This window comes from Balaenoptera borealis (assembly GCF_965194805.1).
Source record: "Balaenoptera borealis genome assembly, chromosome: 16".
In the NCBI taxonomy this organism is placed as follows: domain Eukaryota; kingdom Metazoa; phylum Chordata; class Mammalia; order Artiodactyla; family Balaenopteridae; genus Balaenoptera; species Balaenoptera borealis.
In genome coordinates, this window is record NC_138872.1 from 14,006,173 (window position 1) to 14,024,715 (window position 18,543).

General features: G+C 48.8%; 1 protein-coding gene and 1 pseudogene across 4 annotated transcripts in view; both read right to left on the reverse strand.

The window, feature by feature from the left end:
• Positions 1–234: 234 nt before the first annotated feature.
• EYA2 (EYA transcriptional coactivator and phosphatase 2) overlaps positions 235–18,543 on the reverse strand; it is a 303,026-nt gene continuing 284,717 nt past the window's right edge. For all 3 annotated transcript variants that reach the window (XM_082361171.1, XM_082361170.1, XM_082361172.1), the window contains 6 exons: positions 17,874–17,932; positions 12,643–12,803; positions 11,312–11,426; positions 9,755–9,876; positions 7,701–7,801; positions 235–992 (listed from right to left, as the gene is read on the reverse strand). In XM_082361171.1, coding sequence (XP_082217297.1) covers positions 912–992; positions 7,701–7,801; positions 9,755–9,876; positions 11,312–11,426; positions 12,643–12,803; positions 17,874–17,932 — 639 coding nt within the window. In that variant the 3' untranslated portion in view covers positions 235–911. The remainder of the gene's footprint in view (positions 993–7,700; positions 7,802–9,754; positions 9,877–11,311; positions 11,427–12,642; positions 12,804–17,873; positions 17,933–18,543) is intronic.
• LOC309613795 (small ribosomal subunit protein uS2 pseudogene) lies at positions 12,811–17,863 on the reverse strand (annotated as a pseudogene). The gene has a single exon. The product of its transcript is annotated as a small ribosomal subunit protein uS2 pseudogene (transcript).

Here is an 18,543-nt window from a genome sequence, read left to right on the forward strand (position 1 = left end):
TTATTAAAAAAAAAAAAAACAAAAAACCACACAGGAGAAAGTCACTTGATCACCTGGATCCAGCTATGGCTGAAGACAGTATCACCCAAAGTTCCTGGAGACAATTTTCTTTTTTCTTTGGCTTAAGGCAGTTTGAGTTGGATTTTATACTTCCATAACTGAAAAGGTTTTGGAAAACAACAACACATTCAGAAGCCTCAAAAGCAGTAATAAAGTAGTGACACTCTACCCCACTTCAAAATGTAAACGTGGTTTTATTTAATGCCTTTTTCCGTCACAAAGTACTGCCTCCTCCCCAGGGTCCCCTCTTCCTAGAAAACAAGATGGCAGCATAAGGCACGTGCACTGTCCACATGACATCAGGTTACGTTCTTAAAAACAAAAATAAGCAATAGTCTCCCCCACAGCCCCGAATCGCCTCCCTCTGTTCAAAGAATGATTGTCCCCTCAAAGCACAACTCAGAGCAGAGAGGCTTAAATTAGAGCTGTGCACTGCGCCACATGCCAGCTGAGAAAACAAAAACCAACAACACAGGTACAAGAGCGTAATACCAGAGTAATGAGATTAGTCCATAAATTAAAGTGGAGAAAAAAAAGAGCCTGTCCCCTCCTCATCACCAGCCCTCCCCCGAATCAGGAATTCCTTGCTTGTGAGCCTTGCAGAAAAGTCTGGACTCAGAGGCAGCCCTTTTTCCCAAAGTTAAATATTCCAAAGCCACTGCTGGGTACTGTGTTTCTCTGGACCCGCGTTGGAACTGAAAGGACAGCTTCTGAGATGGTCACCGGACACGTCCTCTTGGCGGGAGGGACCCTGCCTGGTGTCTAGCATCTGGCAGGGGAGGTGGGGAAAACCGGGGGCCTGGGCGGGTGGGCTGCCTCTCTGATGGCAGGTGGCGAGGCTGCGGGTTCTGCTATAAATACTCCAGCTCCAGGGCGTGCCTCAGCGCCTCCAAGTCCGCGTGGCAGGATATCCGCCAGAAAGGCATGTTGTGCTGGAACACAGAACACCAGCCACACGGTTACGGCTCTGCGCGGTGCTTCCCACAGCCCCCCAGGATCCCGCGCCCATAGTTAGAGCCTTAGGAGAATTCACACTGAGTCAGTGTAGCAAGTGGGCATTTCCCAAACCGGGAGCACAGAACATCGTTGGTGGACCCCTACGTGGTCAGGCATCCTTTCTATTCCTTCTGAGTCTGTTTTTAAAAAAAAAAAATTATTTATTTACTTATTTTTAATTTTGATTGGAGTATAGTTGCTTTACCATGTGTTAGTTTCTGCTGTACAGCAAAGTGAATCAGCTATACGTATACATATAACCCCCTTTTTCCTTCCCATTTAGGTCACCACAGAGCACTGAGTAGAGTTCCCTGTGCTGTACAGTAGGTTCTCATTAGTTATCTATTGATATTTTATACATAGTACTGTATATATGTCAATCCCAGTCTCCCAGTTCCCCCCCCCCGCCCCCCCACCTGAGCCTATTCTGATTGGCTTATCCTGCAGTGTCCGACATGTGGACTGTTTGACCCTCTCTCCTCTGTTGGGACCAGCGTGGTCTTAGGCAGCATGCTGACATGGAATTAAATCACACAGCAAGAGAGCTATTCCGTTTTAAAAATGTGTTCTCAATCCTGCTACTTCAGATAGAAAGTCTTGACTAGATGCTACTGTGTCTTCAACCCCTCCCTAACTCTCACTAATCTCCATTTGAACAGATAGGGCTGGTCCCAGAGAGTCTTTTTTATCTTTTCCTTTTCTTTACAGCAGGTGATGCTTGCTCTGTGTTATTGTCATGCTATCAAGTTTTCAATTTTAAACATAAGTGCATCTATTGAAAGGGAAACATTAAGTAGGTAACAGTACAGGCAGCATGCAGATACAGCAAAAGTTGTAATTGGTGTAAAAGAAGTCTTATGCTGATTATGGAAAGAAATCACTCATGTGGAGAGAAAAATTTGCAAAATATTGATACTTCCATAGCGTGAGGGTTAAATGTTTCAGTGCCCTTTTGCAAAGCTCTGTTCTACCACCATTAGCTGGGTGATCTTAAATAATTTACTTTGGTGCTTGTCTGTAAAATGGGAATAATACTTGCTGTATACTATGTGTATCTTATATTACAGATGAGGAGACTGAGGCACAGAGAGGTCTGTCTGACTCCAGAGAAAAAACTTGACTGCCTGTTTATCACAGGAAAATGTGACCGTTGACTAAAGTTGTTGCCTGTCCAACAGCCATCCTCCCTTCTTCCTACTTCCAGAACCCAGAATTTGGCAGCGCCGTGCCCGAGAGGTAGGGGATGAGTTATGATTGTCTAAGCAAGTGATGACAACCCCAGCCTTGTTAACCAGGGGTTTGTCCTGTATCCTTCTGACTTGTGACCCGTTGAAGCCAATGAGGAAGTTGGCTGGGGGCTTCTGGGAAAGGTTTTCCTCCATGATTAGAGAGGGGCACCTGAGGAGAACTCCTTCCTCCTTACTTGCCCTTTTTATTTGGATGCTGACATGTTAGTATGTGATATCTGGAGCCGTGGCAGCTGCTTTGGGATTATGAGGCAAAATATCAGAAAAGAAAATGCCAAAGATGGTTAGAAAGGTAGAGCAAAATGATGGAAAGGGATGCTTGGTGAATTTTTAGACCCATGGAAACAACCTAGGATACACCTACTTGTAATCTTTTTTTTTTTTTAAATTGGAGTATAGTTGTTTTACAATATTGTGTTAGTTCCTACTTCTAATCTTGTTAGGTGAGCAAATGTTTAAGTCCTCATTACATAGGTTTTCTGCTACCTGCAGCTACAAGATACTGAGCCTCCTCAAGACAGTCATTGACCTTCAGTTATTTACTGAGTGAACAGAGGGTGATGAACATATGGATGCCCCAAGTTCTTGTGGTAGTTCTGCTGCCCCTTGAGGTTCTATGCCCACAGGGTAGAAACTATACAGGTGTCCTTTTGGTTCCAGGAGCACAACGACCCTTTCCTGGGGCTCTGCACTTTTGATAGTTGGGTCAGGGAAGGCCTCTCTAGGGGGGTGACATTTAAGCAGGACCCAGAGAACACAAAGGAGGGAGCCATGCAAATGTGTGGGGAGGTAGTCGAGGTAGAAGACAGCAAGTGCAAAAGGCCTTGAGGAGGGTTTGAGCTTGAAATGTCATATTCACTGCTGCCTTGCATGGCTCCTGGCACATAGTGGGCGCTTAATAAATATTCGTGGAAGGAATGAAAAGAGGAAGGCAGGGAGGAAAGACAGGAAGGTGAGTTTCTCAAGCAAAGCCCTCAATGGACACATCTTTTTCTCTTTTGCCCAAAGGAAGCAGAAGACTATCCATCATGGGCAACATATGCCAGCTCTTTAATGCCTTTCAGCTCCCCCACCCTCCCCTCACCCCAGCCAAGCCTTTCATTCTCTGCAAAGATGGATGCTGGTCACCACCTGCCCAATCCAGTCCCTCTTCAAAGAGTGTAATTCATTTTTTCTGGGAGGAAATGAGCAAAGGGGAAGAGACTATCTCAGCCATCTCCCTCCCAGGCCTGGTGGCTCCAGAGCGTAGGTAGATTTATCACTTGTGGAGAGGGGGAGACAAATGACCCACTAAAATGGAGATATTAACAACACTGTCAGCAGAAACAGTTGAAGCCCCTCGTCCTGTCACCGTATTTCATGCTGCTCAGGCGTCCAGTGGCCTGGGCTAATGAGTCCCATCCATCAGGCCGGGAGAGCTGCTGGTGCACAGGCTTTCTCACTAATGGGCTGGGGCTGCTGCTTTAGACACTGCGGGGGTTCTTAGGGGAGCTTGGTGCATGGGGTGTGTGCCCCAGTCTTCTTTGGTGGACTCCACTCTCTTCTGACCAGGTCAGGGGTGCAGACTGACAGTGTTTGAAACTCCTAAGTCCACCTCCTTCCTGCCAGGCGTTTGGAGCAAAACACACAGCAGTTTTCATGTACCAGCTGTGTGACCTTAGGTAAATTAATGAACCTCTCTGAGTCTGAAACATGTTCCCTATAAAATGAAGCGGAATGGTACCCACTTCGCAGGGGGAGGGGGTTGGAGGATTAAATAAAATGATGATGTCAGTAATAAAGAGTAGTGGTTAAGGCCTGGGGTTAAGTAGGGTGCCAGTTACCGCCCTGCCACATGCCAGCTGGGCTGGAGACTGCCAGCTGGCTCCCAACACCCTTTCTTCCCTCTCTCTCAGCGCTTTTTTTTTTTTTTTTTTCTTTTCTTTTCTTTTCTTTTGCTAGGAACTTGGTGGCTGAGAATAAAGGGTACATCTCCCAGCTACCTTTGTGGCAAGGTGTGATCATGTGACTCAAATCTGGCCAATGGGGTCTGAGCAGCAGTGATGTTGACCTATATCAGCTGTGCTCTTAAAACGAAGAGGAGTCCTTCCCCTTTTCTTCCTGGTGGCTGGAGTGCAGACGTGGGCGTGGTGAGGAACCGTCTTGGACTTTGTGGAAAGAGCAGTACTGGGACTGGCAGAGCAGCAAGACAGAAGGGGCCCGGGTCCCTGGTGCTGTCCCAGCTGTCTGGGCGGCTAACGAGAGATGAAGAAAGCTCTCCACTGTTTAAGCTGCTGTCTGGCATCTCTGGCAAAGCAAACTCCACAGAACCTGGGCAGCCCTGGCCCCGCTGGAGCCCACCCCATCCACACCCTCAGCCGGGTCATAGCAACGTGCTTCTCCTGTGGACTTGGAGCAAACAAGAGATTTCGGTGAGTTTTCATGTTATGTGAAAACTGGCATTCTTGTTTTCTTTTTCTGCTGGCTCCCCAGGAGAGAGAACCTCCTCTGAATTTCTGAAGGTGGATTTAGCCTTCTCCCCTCCCCTGGCCCTGGGGAGTAGTAATCACACAGCTTCGGGCTGTTGAGGGCTAACTAGGCATGGTTTCTCTGCTGGGCCCCATGCGCCTGTTCTCAGCAAGTGTGACAGATTAAAAAGGCAGCTCAGAGAGGGTTGCCATCTGCTGAAGGCTACACAGCCAACAGTGGCAGAGCTAGGATTTAGAGCAAAATGCACTCCCCTGGTCACCTGTTTCTGTGAGAGCAGGGCGGCTGTAGGGTGAGGTGAGGGAGGCGCCCGGGACACAGAACTTGAGGAGGCACCTCTGTCAGCTCTCCCTCCTCCTGGCCCCCTATGCAAGGGCGACCCCAGACCAGCAGGTCTCAAAGGAGAAGCCCGCCCATTAGGGGTGACTTGGCAATTTCTAGGGGTGTGATCCTGATTTGGGGGCACTGCAGGTGGGGGCAGGTCTCCTGCCTCATCCCACACACCTTCCACCTGAATGACTTTCAGATGTCCTGCCAGATAATTTAAGTAAGCACAAACCCGTTCTTAATAACCTGAGTGTAGACCCTTAACTCCACTTTACTTGTCACATATAAATAGAGCATTTTTCTCATGCTTTTAATAAAACCCGACTTTCCCAGGGCTGCAATTACCGTGTCAACTGGGGAAGTCTCTTTGTTTTATTCAGAACCTTCCCATGGGTTGCTTCGCAGTTTGGAGCAGTCACGTGACAGCTGCGGCACTTCGCTGGCTTCGTGAATGGCCAAGACCGCACACCTGTGTCCCCTGTGTTTGCCGGCTCACATCCTCAGTGATGGCACATTTGGGTGTGAGATTTTGTGCTCAAATGTTCACATACTGAAGCACACGTTACTGTGAGTATAAATGACTTTCCCTTATTTCTCTTTGATGTATCATCGGATGTTGATCTCCTGGACATTACGGTTATAAGGAGGTTTTATTATCCATTAGTATTTCATTTCAGGAGAGTAAACCGTCATTTCAAAACATCTGCTACGCTGCCCTAAGAAACGTCCTTTGACTGGTGAGAAGGTGGGTGAACGGCAGCCACTGCTCCATGGATGTCCCTGTCATTCTCCAGGTGAGAACCGGAGGGCATGTAGGGGGGTGCCCGCGGCCACGGGCCTAAGCGGGTTCTCTACCCAACTTTGATAGAAGCAAAGTGGGTTCTCAACCCAACTTTGATAGAAGCAGAGTTTATTTTGATCGCTGTCACATGCTTAGGGCAGAGGTTATTTTCTATTAGATCTGAACTTGGAAGAGGGGCTCTAGAATCCCCCTTCCATCCTGGCAGTGGGCTTCAAGTAGTCTCACCAGAGACCATGCTCTTGACCTGGCACACTGGTGCTGGATTCATGTGATGATTCACGCTACTGTTTTGATCATATTCTGGTGTATCACCCCTACTATTTACTTAATATTTTTTCCTCTGAATCAATTCATTTTTAAAGTTTAAGAAATATGCTTTAAAAAGAAGTGCTCAGGGTAAAAGCTGAAGTCCCTCCAAAGGCCCCAGGCACCTCCCTGACTGCACCTCCTGCCCCGCCCCACTCGCCTGGTGCATCGCGCAGCCAGCAGCTATGCCAGCTCCCTGCAGGATGCTCCAGCCTTGCGACCTCTGAACTTCTTGGTTCCTCTCCGGGAACTCCCTCCCTCTGATACTCACTTGGCTCACTCGCTCTCCTCCTCCCATCTTTGCTCAGCTGTCACCTCGCAGAGAGGCAGGCTTGACCACCATGTACACATGTAGCTGCCCCTCTCTTAGAATCTCCTCTGTTCCCCATTCTCTACTTTATTTTTCGCCAAAGCTCTGGTCATCATCTGACACGCATGTTACACTTAGGGGTTGATTGCTCGTTCCCAGGCTGTGAGCTGAGCGAGGGGTGACAGCCCTGTCTGTTCTGCTCACTGCAGGACGCCCAGCGCCTGCAACAGTAGCTGGCACACAGTAGGTGCTCAGCTAATGGAGCTTACACACCAGCTGGAGAGTCGGTGATGAAGCCACCAATCACACAGGTAATTCTTTCATGACAGGAGGGGATAATGCCCTGAAGAAGGAATAGGGACAGCTGGGGCAGGGAGTTGCAGGCAGGCCTGACTGAGCTGGAGTGGGAGCTGGTGAGAGAATTTCTTCCCTCTGGAAGTGTTGCTGAGGCTGAAAGGATGAGTCCGGGAGAGCTGGGAAAGCGGAGGAGCCTTCCAGGTGGATGGAACAGTATATGCAAAGCCTTCTAAGCACCCCTCTCTCGGAACCCTCGGGGTCCTCCATCTTCTCATGAGTTCCATCCGCTGAAACCCCTAAACATTTTTTGCATTTCCTTTGAATCTGTTTCTGGGGCAGGAAGGGGGAAACCACGTCCCCCAAATTAAGCTCTGTGACATTAACCATCTGCTTCCCAGGCCTCTCTGGGTGGGGGGTGGCAGGCTCTCTGGGATGCTGTTGACAGGTCCAGATCCAGGGCTTTGGCAGCTGTTTCTTTTCCAAGAACAGAGCTGTGGCCACCAGAACCCCCCTGCCCCTCTCCTCATGGGCCTGAGATCACAAATGCAGGATTTTCTTTTTCATTAGCTTAATGCTGTCTTTATTAACTGGGAAGGGTTCCTGGAACATATGATCAGTAAGCATTAAATAAAACACACACACATGCACCAGCCCCCCGACCAGCCTGCCCTGACAGAGGGTCTCTCGGCTCCCGAGCAGTTGTCCCAGAAACAATGCAGGGCTACCGGGGTGGCAGCCAAAGGCCCGGAGGGGGATTTGCAGGAAATTACTCAGGATGCTTCTGCGATTTCCAAATGGGAGGGGACGGGCGAGCAAAGAGCCTGGGAAGGAGACAGACAGGCTCAAGAGAGGAGGAAAAAGCAGCCGGAGAGACGGACGGAGTGAATACCTTTTTCGCCCCCTGCTCCTCTTCCACGCCATCGCCAATCACGATGTAGACGGCTTTTCTGCCGAATCTCTGCATTATCCTCTCAAAGCAGCTCTCCTTCCCTGCACGGAAGAAGGAAAGAAAGAAAAGACACTTGGTGAGGACCCAGGATTGAGGTGACTAATAACCGCTAATCAAGAACTCACTTTGTACAGCCTTCTTACAAAGGTCTTCGTAGGGACCAGGTATTAATCATTTCATCCTCAAGCAAACTTCGAGGCGTCAACTGTCCCCATCCCATGTGACGGATGACAGTGCAGAGGCACAGAGAGGTTAAGTGGCTTGCCCACGGTGACACAGCAGGAGAGGCAGTGCGGGGGTTTGAGACAAGCCCTGGCGTCTATGCAGCTGTCCGGTGTAGGAGTGATGGGCCCATTATACAGGTAAGGACACGAGGCTCTGAGAGGTGCCCTGGACATGATCTGCCCAGGATCCCCAGAGTTAGTTAGGAAGCAGAGGTGCCAGGATTCACGTGTCCGAGGTGGGCAGCCTGGCGACAGAGTGGCCCTCATGCGACTCGGCTGTTCGTTGTTTTCTTGCTCCCTGTAGATGATCACCTTTTTGTATTTATTTTCCTTCTTCCCAGTGTCTGGGCAGCAGCATCGATCCAGGCACACTAAATTCAGATCTTAGCTCATCCTGTTTCAGCAAGTTTAGTAACCATCATCATAATGAGAAGAGCACTAAAAAGAACAGCTGTCACTCAGCAGATGCCAGCATAGAGTAGGCTAAGTGCTTCACTGCCCCATCGGGATTTCTTAGCCTCCGTGTTACTGACATTTTGGGCTGGCTAAATTCTTTGCTGCCCTGAGCACTGAAGGATGTTTGTTTAGCAGTATCTCTGGTCTAGAACTTCAGTAAAGGCAAAAACTGCTCTAAGAAAATGCTTCCAAAGTGCATACCATATATTTGTTCTTGCTCCAGAAAAAAAACAGGTAAACATTTCTAATTAAAAACAACTAGGCTTTGTATTATTATACATTTTTAGGTGATACAAGAAAAAAAATCAGCCTCCTCCCCCACAAGAAAAATCAGTATTACTTGCCCTGATGACAAACGATGCTGTTAATTTCTAGTTATTGAATTCTCTTATCTGATGAAAGTTCTAAGCCTAAGGCTTGTTTTCTTTGTTAATAAAGGAGATTAGCAAGTATTAAAGAGGTGTTAAAGCAAGATAACACTAAATTGAGACCATCTCTTTGAAAGAGCATTAAAAAAACAATAGTTTTCTGTGTGGTTTGAGGTTAGATTAGTTAATGGCCATACTACCTAAATTAAAACCACCTCATATACCATCCTGGGGCGGGGGGAACTGTCTTCCTCTGCTTCCTTAGTAATGGAATTTCATCAGTTTTACCTGGGCTCACAGTCACTTAGCTATGGACTACATTTCCCAGCTTCCCTTGCAATTAGTTGTGGCCATGTGACTAAGCTGGGTTAATAGGAAGTGAGTAGAAGTAACATGCACCTCCTTCTGAGCCTTGGCTTTACAATAATGGACGCGCATTACTCCTTCCTCTTTTCCCCCTTCTCATAAGCTGGAATGACAATATGGCGGAATCTGATTTGACCATGTACATGAGGGTAAAATTATAGGGGATGGTGGTAAAATAAAACGGGAAGAACCTGGCTTCCTGGGTGAGTATGAGGACAGAGTCACCCCATCAGCCTGGATCACTCACCTCTGGTCTGTTGACATCCGAGGGAGAAATAAGCTTTGGCCCTGATGTAATTAAGCCCTTGTATGTGGGGTGTATTTGCTACAGCAGCTTTGCAGGTATCCTAACTAATACACACACTTTGGAAAACTGCAATCCTAACCAATTTCTCTAGAAGCAGAGGTTAAACCCAGTGGGTCTATGAGGGTTGTTTGGGGGATTCGGGAGATTTGTCCATGCCCATGGACAAGCTCTTTAACTTCCCTAGTGTCGTTTTCCTTAAACTTTCCAAACCTGGCAGGCAAAGCTGACCTTACCCTCCCTCCCCGTACCAGTCTGAGGTCTGGGCTCCCCTACCTGTCTTGGTTGCACTGTAGATGTTCTCAATAGGAAACACGGAGCCCAGTCCGTACAGCAGGACTTTGGCCAGGGCAGGAATTAGTTGAGTGGTGGTGACCAGCACGTTGACACAGTTGGGCCTGAGGACAAAGGAGATGGTGAGTCAGAACTCCAAGGTACCACAAGGCCAGGCCTCCTCCCCCTGCAGCTGAGCCTGGAGTCGGTGGGAATTCTGATGGGGTTTGGAGGCTCTGGCTAAGTCGTCTTCAGGTGAGGCTAGAGCTCAAGGATCCTCCAAGCTATTCCTCTCTTTTAAGCCTGAAGCTGCCTGACACATTGAAATCTAACACAAGTGTAATATTTTTCCTATTTAAAAAGCAAATGTTAGGGACTTCCCTGGAGGTCCAGTGGTTAAGACTTCGCCTTCCAATGCAGGGGGTGCGGGATCGATCCCTGGTCAGGGAGCTAAGATCCCACATGCCTCGTGGCCAAAAAACCAAAAAAAGTAAAACAGAAGCAGTATTGTAACAAATTCAATAAAAACTTAAAAAAAAAATGTTGGGCTTCCCTGGTGGCTCAGTGGTTAAGAATCTGCCTGCCAATGCAGGGGCCACGGGTTCGAGCCCTGGTCCAGGGGGATCCCACATGCCACGGAGCAACTAAGCCCATGCGCCACAACTACTGAGCCTGTGCTCTAGAGCCTGTGAGCCACAACTACTGAGCCTGCACTCTGCAACAAGAGAAGCCACCACAACAAGAAGCCCGCACACCAAAGAGTAGCTCCTGCTCACCACAATTAGGGAAAGCCCGTGCACAGCAACGAAGACCCAACGCAGCCAAAAATAAAATAAATAAAAAAAAATGTTTACTGCAAGGGCCACACACTAAAGTAGCTGTAGGGACCTATTGGCAGTGTGCATGAGTGACATGGAACAAGTGTAGGACAACAGGGAGAGGTGAGGACTGGGGTAAACTGCAGAGCACATGCCAGTTCTGACGTTTTCCAAGATCCCCGAAACCTGCAGCTATGGATGAACTTTCCCAGTCTTTGGGACAAAGTGTTTATCAAACAAAACACATCAGCAGGATGGATTCAGCTCATGAGCTGCCATTTTGTGACCATTCATCTGTTGGCTCACAAGAATTCTGATGCTGCAGGGGGGTAATTTGTTCTCTGGCCCAGCTGATCTTATTTAAGAGCAAGAAGCAATTCAGTGGGAGGTCTAGAATGAAACTGGGCCCTCCTGACCTCACTAAGAGCCCGCCAGATGATCTGTGTGATCCTATAAAATGGTTTTCACGGGGTGATGTTGTGGGCAAGAGCGGATGGGACGATAGACCTACGTACAAAGGTCTTTAGCTCTGCTGGCCCCTGATCAGTCTCTGCAACTATCTGCACATCTGAGGGACAAGGTGTCCATGGTGCCTTGTACACCTCAGCTTTATCAAATGTCTGGAAGGTGTGCAGGGGAGAATTTGGGGGTCCAATTCTCCCAAGTGTGGAAATGGAGGGGCCACCACTCTCAAATGGGAGAAAGTTCAGTGGCACAAAGGAAAACGGGGGCTCCCACCTACCGGGAATTGATGAGGTTTAGTGCCTTCAGGGAGTGGGTCAGCCAGAGGTCCGTCAGAGCTTCCAGCTCGGCTCTGAGCTGTAGCCAGGTCTCTCTTTTGGGAGCTCCTATCAAGCCTATGGACAAAGCAAATAAAAATAATAGTTGCTGTCATTTTAAAGGGCTGGGGGGGGGAGTAGGGTTAGGGAAGGTGAGTCTAGGTTTCAAATCAGATGACACCCAAGGTCAACTTCAATCCAGTGACCTTAATTTTATTTTGAGATTGACTGGATCAGTCAATGGAGTTGAGTAGCCGCCTACTCAAACCTCTTCCCTTTACTGGCCAGTAGCTGGTTAGAGACCTTGTGATAATCAAAAACATCCCCAAATGCCTCCTGGGCGGGGTGGGGCGGCGGGGGAAGTGGCATCACCTGTTAAGAGCCAGCGGCCTAGAGAATTCGAGAAATAGTGATCGAGGGCCTGGTCACTGCCGAGCCAACCCTGCCTTCAGCCCCTTCCAGACTTCTTGTTCAGTGTGATAGCCAGTGCTCTCCTGCCACCGAAGCTGGTGGCTTTCACCTCGGCTGCACAGTAGAGTCACCAGGGAGCTCTCTGAGTCCCGATGCCAGGCAGCAGCCAGGCCAAGAACATCAGAACTGGAAACTCCTCAAGGGGTTCCAATATGAGCCAAGTCTGAGAACCAGTGTTTCCACAGACCAGCTGGGAATCGTGTTAAAAATGCAGATCTGACTCAGTCACCTGGGGAGGGGCCGGAGAGCCTACATTTCCAACAAGCTCCCAGGTGACGCTCATGTGGCTGCTCCACGGACCGCGGTCTGAGTCGTGAGGGCTGAAGCCAGTGGTCCTCAAATCCCAACGAGCATGAGAATCACCCGGAGGGCAAGTTAAGACACAGAGGGCCGGGCCCACCCCAGAGCTTCAGGTGCAACAGGTCTGAGGTGGGGCCCGAGAACCTGCATGTCCAGCAAGTCCCCAGTTCATGGTGATGTTGCTGGTCCAAGGACCACACGTGGAGAACCACGGCGGGGGTGGGGGGGGTGCAATCATGGGCAAGACGCTTCATCCCTTCCTCAGCTTCCCAGCCCCGCCCCCGCCCCGGCCCCCTAAAGTGAGGCTAATGAAATCTTAGTACCCTCTTCCAGAGGGCGTCACAAGGGTGACACTGAGTGAGCTACAACTTATAAGCCTCTCAGAGCAGTACCTGGCACAGGGCAGGTGGGATGCGAGTGACAGCATCCATCCTTGATGAATTTCCCTTGGTCCAGGGGGTGCGCCTGGAGCACAGGCAGACCCTCTGACCGCCGTGGACGACGCTCTCCCCGACCCACTCACCGCCGACGTTGTTCTTGTAGGTGTTGTACGTCTCCTTCACTCGCCGGTAGCGGAAGGCCAGCTTCCTCATCCAGTCCACGCCACCGTGCACGCCAGAGCCCAGGCACAAGTTGGCCCCCGGGGCCGAACTATGGAAGCCATCAGCGGAGAAGTTGTAGGTGCTGGGGAGACGGAAGAGGGCAGGGGGTGGGAGAAGAGACAGTGTTCATGTCGGGGAGGTGGGAGCTCTTCACCAGGAGACCCATGGGGTGGGGCGTGGGGCACCCACGATGTCCCCGAATGTTCGAGGGTGCTGTGGGCATGTGCGTTCTGGGAGAAGCAGGACCATAGTTTTTATTAACTTTCCCAACAACGGTGGCATCCTTTGCTCTTGCCTACTCAGCATCCATTCTCCTTTCCTTTGGTATCAAAGAGCATCTCTATTTTGGGGGGGCAGCCATTCTGTCCCCTGCATACAGTGGCCAAGCTGGGGAAAGCCTCCCTCTCTCCCCCTTTAGAATCTGAAGCTGGAAGGCAGCTCCAAAAAATGGTTGGCCTTGGTTCATCCTGAGAGAAGGGTCCAGAAGAAAATGCCAGTTAGTTTCTGCCACTCTGATCCCCAAATCTGCTCTGCTTCACATGCCCCATAAGCCCTGACTGCTGACCTTTTCTTCCTATTCTGTGAGCATCTCTGTTATCTTTCCACAGACATTCCCTATGTTGGGGACGTCCCTGGCAGTCCAGTGGTTAAGACTCTGCACTCCCAATGCAGGGGCATGGGTTCAATCCCTGGTCCGAGAACTAAGATCCTGCATGCCGCAGGGCATGGACAGCAAAAAAAAAAAAAAAAAAAAGAAATTCCCTATGTTAATTTTTTTATCTGTTAAATTAAGCAGAGCCGATTGCTGGTGCTTCGCAGACATAACCCTCCATCAGCATGAAGCGTGGTCTGGGGACGAGTCAGAGTGTCATGTGAAGTTAATGACAGAAGCGGCAGCTGGGAACCAGAAAGGGGAACGTGTGGGCGATTGACCACCTACAGCAGCTAGAGCGTGAGAACGAAAGCCCTAGCTCTCCATGGAACACCATTTTCTTTCCCTCCACCGGAAACTTGGTACAGGTTTGCAAAACCACAGGACGTTGCAAGGCAAAACCAGAGCGTGACAAGGGATGTGTGGACCAAAAACTTCAAAAGTGAAAGTCTCTTCGAAGAGAAAAAGCCTGGGGGGAGCAGGTCAGCGTGGTATACCACGGCCTCTCGGGGGATGGGTTTGGCTGACTTTTTTTCTCTTTGCACTATTTTATTGTATCTGGATTTTCTGTGATGAGTTTAGGGGTAGAGAAAGATATTGTATTTTTTAAAAAGATGTGATGCACTAGGGATGAAACAACACTAGGAAATTGTATCTTAGGTATCCCCGGTTTAACGCCACTGCTGCAGCAGATAAAAGGGAATTTGAAAAGTGTGAAGTGCTGGGTCATTCTCCCCGTGGGCCACATGATGTGCTGATGCCCATGTGCCGTCCTGCACCATTCTGTGCCTGGGGCTCAGCCTGACAGCCTGAATATCGAACTGGTGACAACAAAACCCCTGCAGGATCCACAGAAACGCCTTGAGTGATGCCTCAAACTCAACAGATTTTACCACGTGGGCTCACTGGGGCAGGTGTGCCAGGAGGACACTGACCCAGGTGACTTAATCCCAAAGGCCTCAAACGTAGACTCTGGCATTCCCTCCAGAGCAGGCTGGGTACACAGTCACAGAGAGATACCAACAGGCTGACAGAAGTTCTTTAGATGTCTTCAAATTTTTGCCCAGATGTCCATAAACACACACACACATTCACCTGGGTCATTTTTCACAGACATTTGTGTGAGTGTGCGTGTTTATAAAATTGGAAGCAAGTAACTCATAATGTCAGAAAGTGGTGAGTTGGAGATGGTGGGAACAGGGGTGATCATAGTTTCTTCTCTGCTCTTTACTGAATTACTCAAATTTTAAAAGTTGGGGACTTCCCTGGCGGTCCAGTGGTTAGGACTCTGCGCTTTCACTGCCGAGGGCAAGGGTTCAATCCCTGGTTGGGGAACTAAGATCCCACGTGCCTCGTGGCGTGGCCAAAAAAAAACAAATACAATACAATAAAATAAAAATATAGGTTGTGTGTAATTAACTTGTTTGACCACTAGCTTGACATCGTGGTATTTGACACCATAACTTCTGAGATCTTGAGAAGGTTATTAAAAAAAAAATTTAAAAAGATGCATGGAGAATAAGATATGACTGTTTCTAATAACTTGTTTGCATGATAACCTCCTCTTTCCCATGAAAGATGCCAGTAGGTTTATTACACAGACATGTTGCTGCTGCTTTCTTCTCAGTCCCTCCCTTGGGTGGCGGTGACCAGGGGCTAAAGAGAAATAAAATATCCCCAACTAGTAAAAGGGAGCAGAAAACATCTAATCGTAGGGGCAGAGAGCCATTTAGCAAGGACTACTCACTGTGCTGGGCACTTTTCTAGCACATTCTTATCCTGATGAGAAAGGGGCTATGTGACTTTATCCCATCATGGCCCCTCATTTCCAGAAGCCACACTTTAAATTGACACGTGCTCCTTCCTCTCTACTGTCAAGGTTCCCATCTTGCTAGAGAATGTCTTCTGCTTTTTCTTTTTTAAAGAAATTTTATTTTCCATCAACCTCATTTCCATTTTCTGTTTAAGAGTCTTTGGAAGAACAGCTTCGGACCACTCAGTGGTCGTGCCTCCCCAACCAGTGGCCTGAGCTCCGCAGTCTTCAGTAGGGAGCCGCTGGGCAGGCACAGAGGGCATCTGTGAGCCTTCAGACTGGTCTGCGACCTCGGGTTGAGTGGCAGTGAACTTGGGAGCTGGAGCATCCATTCACCCCGACGTTGCTCCAGGGTTACAGTCTTTTCAGCAGCGGCCTGCTCTTCCTTTTCAGGCTCTTCTGGATCCCTGTAGAAGCAGAGATCAGGCATGACCTCCCCGGGTGCTCACGGAAGATGGTACCGCGCACGCGCAGGACATCCCAGGCCAGCATCCACCGCGTCAGACCCGCTGGGGAAGCTCCCTTGTTGTTGTAGGGACGGCGCAGAGGAGAGTCTGCTACACACAGCAACGGTAGGCAGGTTAACACGAGAGCCTCTGGGAGAGGCTGGTGGTCAGCGCTGGAATCAGTAACCACCAGAAGTCGTGGCGCCTGGAAGGCTGCCTGGATCTGGTAAGTGAAGGTTCCAGGAGTGAAACAGCCAGAGATAGAAGTAGCTCCGGCGGCAGCGGCAAACTTCAGCACAGCTCACCGGTCAGTCTTCTGGAGGACATGACACTGACATCGGCTGGGTTTTCAGTGGCAGCCATGGCACAAGCTGCCGGCAGAAGCTTCTCCCCTGTTCTCTTCAGATTTATGATGCAGATGCTGTCACTTTTCCTTCTGTAGATGGACCGATCCATTTGGAAGTCAAGGTTGGTGCCTCCTAACTGGGTTCCTGCTGCAAAGAATTGGAGGACATCCTCCTTTTTCATTTGCAGGACATCAAGGACTCCGGACATTGTGGAAATTTCCCTTTAAGTAATGATGGGAATCTAGAACAATGCCTTATGGACCCCTCCCTGGGTAGTGCAGAAAGGCTAGAGAATTTACTCTTGAAAAGGAACACTGACTCTGCAAACTCAGGATACCTGGGGAGATGCCTGGATGTTCTGCTAAGAGGTGGAGGGCAGGGAAGGGTGTCCGTGAATCCTGCCTCACCCACTTACCAGCTGTGTGAGATTGGGCAGGTTACTGAACCTCTCTGTGCCTCCCATTCCCCAAGTGTAAAACGATGATGATGATAAGAGCAACTATTTCCTAGGGTTACTGTGAAGATGCAGTGAGTTAAGTCACATAGAGCAACTGGAACAAGGCATGGTGCAAAGCAAGGGCGTTACCACTGTTGGTCTTTACTGTTAACTGAAAACAAAACAAAACAAAACAAAACAAGGGGCATTTGATAGTTGGTGCCTAGCACACAGTAGGTGCTTAATAGATATTTCTTGAATGAACAAATGGGGAATTTGGCTTCTAGTGGGAAAAAAACACCCTTGGATTGTGGATTCTTGAAATGAGGTACCAAACAACTCAGCATGAATCAGGGTTCAGAGGGACACTGCTCTAAATTCCAAGCCAGCCAACTACAGGGGAAACGATAAAAACACAACACTGGTTGCTCACTGCCTTGAAAGGGAGAGTGGTTCCCTGGGATGACTTCATGAAAAGGACACGATTAGCCTTGACCTGGGGTTTATTTACTCCACAAATTAATCAGTCCTGGCTGGCACTGAAGCCGTGCTCCTTGCCAGGCCTGACTGCAGAAGGGATTTTCTGAATGGCTAATTAAAACGAAGCAGGCGATGCCCAGCTATCACTTCTAATTGTGCTGGGCTTTGAAAAGACTTGCAGGGCTCAGGAACAGAAACTTTGATTTCTTTTTTTTTTTTGAGTAAGTTGGAAGACACACCTAGGAAGCAAACACTAAGTTAAGTTACCACGAATGGCTCACAGGCAAAACGTTATTTGGTCTCATAATATTTTTGATGGGCCTAGAGGCGTTGAATAGTGATAATTTTGATAAGCACAGATTAATAACCAGGGTTCCGTTTTTATAATGGGCAGGCTTGGAACATTCCAGCCACATTCTTCTGAAAGCTGTCTCATTTTGAGCAGTTGGGTACCTTATTTCTGGAATTCACATCCTAGGAGTGTTTTCCCCTAGAAATCAGACATACCACTTACTCACTCAAGAAATATTTTTTTGAGTGTTGACTATATCAGTTTTACATTAAATAACGTATGTATGTTAGTTGAGTGCAGTCAAACCTTGGAGAAAGGTTTACCAGACTCTTGATGGTGGTGATTCTGGGAGACAAGATCAGAGGTGGTGTATGACATTTTTTTACAATGTGCATGCATTACTTTAGTAAGCAGGGAAAAACCCACAGAGAGATAAACATAAGCAGAGTCACAGAGGGTCCGCAGAAAGCTCAGCCTCAGTGATTCGAGGTGATGCGGAGCAGCCTGCAGGGTGCGGGGCAGGGTGGTGAGTTTTGAGTTCAGAGAAACGCCAGTCCCAGCTCTGGCTGAGGGCAGGCGCACCTTGCCCTGATAAGCAGCTCGTCCCTCCTCTCTGCTTCCTAGTGAAAGGCAAGCTTGATAACCAATCAGAAGGGGCATTTTTGATTGACTCCCCAAATTCCTACCTTAAATCTTGCCCATTGTCATCGGATGAGACATCGTCCACGTGGATCTGGTCACAGTCCTACAGAGAATTTGGCAAGAAGAGAAAAAGGGAGAAACGTGACTGGTGAAGCTGATGCAGCCTTTAAGAGCTGGTTTCATAAGCTGAGGGGTGAAGGAGCACTGGACTGGGAGTCAGAGTCCTGAATTCTAGTCCAAACTTTGCCACTAAAGGTCAGGTGACCTTGGGCTAAGTCTCATCCTCTTTTGCCTTTGGCTATAAGGGGTGGTGGTGACCGTATAATTTATCATGCAAACCTAGATAGTTTTGCAATGTAAAGGGGGCTGCTATCAACGTTCCATTAGGAGGACAGGCACAAAATAGGACCTATCTCCCTCTGCCCCCAGGTACACTAGGACCTATGGTTATCATGGCCATACGGTGGAAGCCTCTCACTATTCAAAGTGTTTCCTCTGCTTGGAATGCTCTTCTGCTTTCATCTGCTTAGTGAACCTTGTATTCTTCAAGCATTAGCTTCAGGAGGTACCCCCTGCCCAAGTCCCCCTCTGTGTCCCACGATCTGTGACCATCATTTATCAAGCATTACTATGTGCCAGGCACCATTCCAAGGGTTCGCCGTTCAATGGACTCCAATAACATGCTGCTTTCCACCACCCATACATCTCTCAGTT